The following is a 2,591-nucleotide window of genomic DNA, read 5'->3' on the forward strand; positions in this document are numbered from 1 at the left end:
GCTGGGAGTTGGGGAGGAGACTGGGAGTGCCTACTGAGGACTCCCCGGACCCGGAGGCGCTGCACCACCCCACTTATGCCATCCGTGATGCCTCCCTCTCCCCACTCCCTATTTGGAGGACCCTAGCGCTCCCCACATTTTCTGCTTCCGGCTGGTGTGGGCCTTACTGAAGTCCCCGTGTGCTCACACCTAAGGGGACACCGATCTTCGCAGGTTCCTAGGACGAGGGGTGCTGAAGACCCAGAGGGGCCATACGGGAACCCGACCCTCCCTCTCCCTGCACGTGCGCGGGCCGGCGGGCGACGGGAGGGACAGAGATGAGGTCAAGGTGTGTGGCCAGCAGGGCCCGGGGAGGCACAGACTGTTACCGTGAGTCCAACAGGCCCAGGACCGCCCGCCGCACAGCGCTGGCCGGGGATGTTGGGGGAGGGGCAGGTTACCGTTTGCCCCGGGTGGCCCAGCTGACCACCAGGAGGTCCCAGAAGCCAGGAGCTGGTGCAGAGCCCACCCACACGGGAGGGAGGGGGTTGGGTGGTGGTGCTGGGGGCAGATTCCCCAAACCTACCACAGGACCGGGGGTGACTCCGCCCTCTGAGCCGGTGTGGTCAGACTCCTGGACTGAACACCTGTTACGCACCCACAGGAAGAGTGGCCAGCACTGAAATTCTCAGCTGTCACAGCATCCAGTTTAATCCACCCAGGCAAGCTTTGCATCTGGGAAATAATTTTAGTTTATCTACAAGTTGGAAACCATGGAGGTGACGCTGCAGTTTGGCCAAGGCTGGGGAGGGAGAGACCTGCGCCAGCAGAGGTCACACTGGAACCAGGAACAGAGGTGACGCCTCTATGGACAGCACAGCCTCCACGCAGCCATTTCCGGGCAAAGCCAGAGAGCCAGAGGCTGGGGGCTCCTGACACGTGGGGGCAGAGGGAGCCCACCCAGTGTCCATGCTGAGCCCAGCGCAGGAACTGCCATCAGAACCCCCTTTCAGTCAGAACCCCCGATTCAGCAAAAGTGCTTTATGCACACTTAGCATATTATCAGTTAGAGAGGGGCAGGACTGAACCTCTGGGAAAACAGACCTCAGAACTCGGAGCGCTCTCAGAGCCATGGGGGTTGGGCCTCTCAATGTAGAGCCAGCGGTTCGGCCCTGGGCTCTCTGAATGGTTAATGAGCCCAGGGATCCCAGTTATTAGAGTAATGATCTTCTGTTTTGGCGAGGGGGGAGGGGGGCGGGGTGTTTGGTTTTGGTCTTGGTTTTGTTCTTTTGCCTGCGTTGGATCTTTGTCGCTGTGTGCAGGTTTCTCTAGTTGCGGCGAGCAGGGGCTACTCTTCGTTGCGGTGCGCGGGCTTCTCATTGCAGTGGCTTCTCTTTGTTGCGGACCACAGGCTCTAGGTGTGCAGGCTTTAGTAGTTGCAGCACGCGGGCTCAGTAGTTGTGGCTCGCGGGCTCTGGAGCGCAGACTCGATAGTTGTGGCGCACGGACTTAGTTGCTCTGCAGCACGTGAGATCTTCCCAGACCAGGGCTTGAACCCGTGTCCCCTGCATTGGCAGGCGGATTCTTAACCACTGTGCCACCGGGGAAGTCCCTAGAGTAATGTTCTACCTCTAGTGCCAGGTTGGCTAGCCATGGAGGACTTTAATTTGGGCATGAAATGGCCATGGTCTTACCAAGGAGGTGATCCAGAACTGTAGGTTAACAACCTAATCTGTGGTTTCCTCTGCTGTATCTTCAGGAAACACCATATCTCCTGGGGCTGGATTGAGATAGGCAGCCCAAAGCAGTGTACAGGAAGGACCTAATTCTTGGAAAACAGGTAGACAAGATTATGGGTAAGAAGACAATGCTGAAATCTAGTCTAAAAGCCAAGGCAGGGTTGAAAGTGGAAAGTGAACAATGAAGGCCGAAGTCAGGACAGGGGAGAACAGACAGAAGGAGGAAGCGACTGAAAAATAATTTTGTGCAAAAGCTGAAGAAATAAAAGCCCCCTCCGTGCAAGAGTTCAAGGAGGAAGTTGCCTCCATGTGGTGCCGAGTATGTGACATGGGGCTTAGAGACAGCTCCCTAAAGGAATTGTGCAGGGCCGAAGAGGACAGCTAGGCGGGGGAAAAGCCTACCTGAAGCTAAAAGAAGACAGAATCAGAAAAGGTGGCCCCGGGAAGGGACCTAAGAGTCAGATGGTAATTGCAAGCAGAGGCCAATGGAATCCTGTGTTGTTTCGGATATGCGTGTTCTCCCCCGTCTCTGTCTCTCCTCTGCCCTTTGCAGTGAACTGGAAACAATAACGCTGTCTCCTCTTACTCATTCTCAGCGCTTTGCACTCAAATTTCATCCCCCGCACTCCACTCATCATTGTGAAGGTGATTTCCTAACTGAAGTGACTTCCTAACTGAAAAATCCTATAGATTGACTTATTTTAATCCTCATTTTGCTACTTTTATTTCCATCAAGCCTCTTCTCAAAAGTCTCCTAATCAAAAGCCTTCTCTCAAAAGAGAGGCCTTTCCTGATTCCCCCAAATAAAACAGTGCTTATGTCATAAAAAAATAAAAAATAGGGGCTTCCCTGGTGGCGCAGTGGTTGAGAGTC

The 2,591-nt window shown here is 54.6% G+C and overlaps 1 protein-coding gene across 1 annotated transcript in view; it reads right to left on the reverse strand.

The window, feature by feature from the left end:
* RTP5 (receptor transporter protein 5 (putative)) overlaps window positions 1–2,591 on the reverse strand; it is a 13,672-nt gene that overhangs the window by 4,804 nt on the left and 6,277 nt on the right. Inside the window, 1 exon segment of the mRNA XM_024759862.1 lies at window positions 2,121–2,126. Coding sequence (XP_024615630.1) covers window positions 2,121–2,126 — 6 coding nt within the window.

Source organism: Neophocaena asiaeorientalis, unplaced genomic scaffold (genome assembly GCF_003031525.2).
Source record: "Neophocaena asiaeorientalis asiaeorientalis breed wild unplaced genomic scaffold, Neophocaena_asiaeorientalis_V1.1 scaffold185, whole genome shotgun sequence".
Lineage (NCBI taxonomy): Eukaryota > Metazoa > Chordata > Mammalia > Artiodactyla > Phocoenidae > Neophocaena > Neophocaena asiaeorientalis.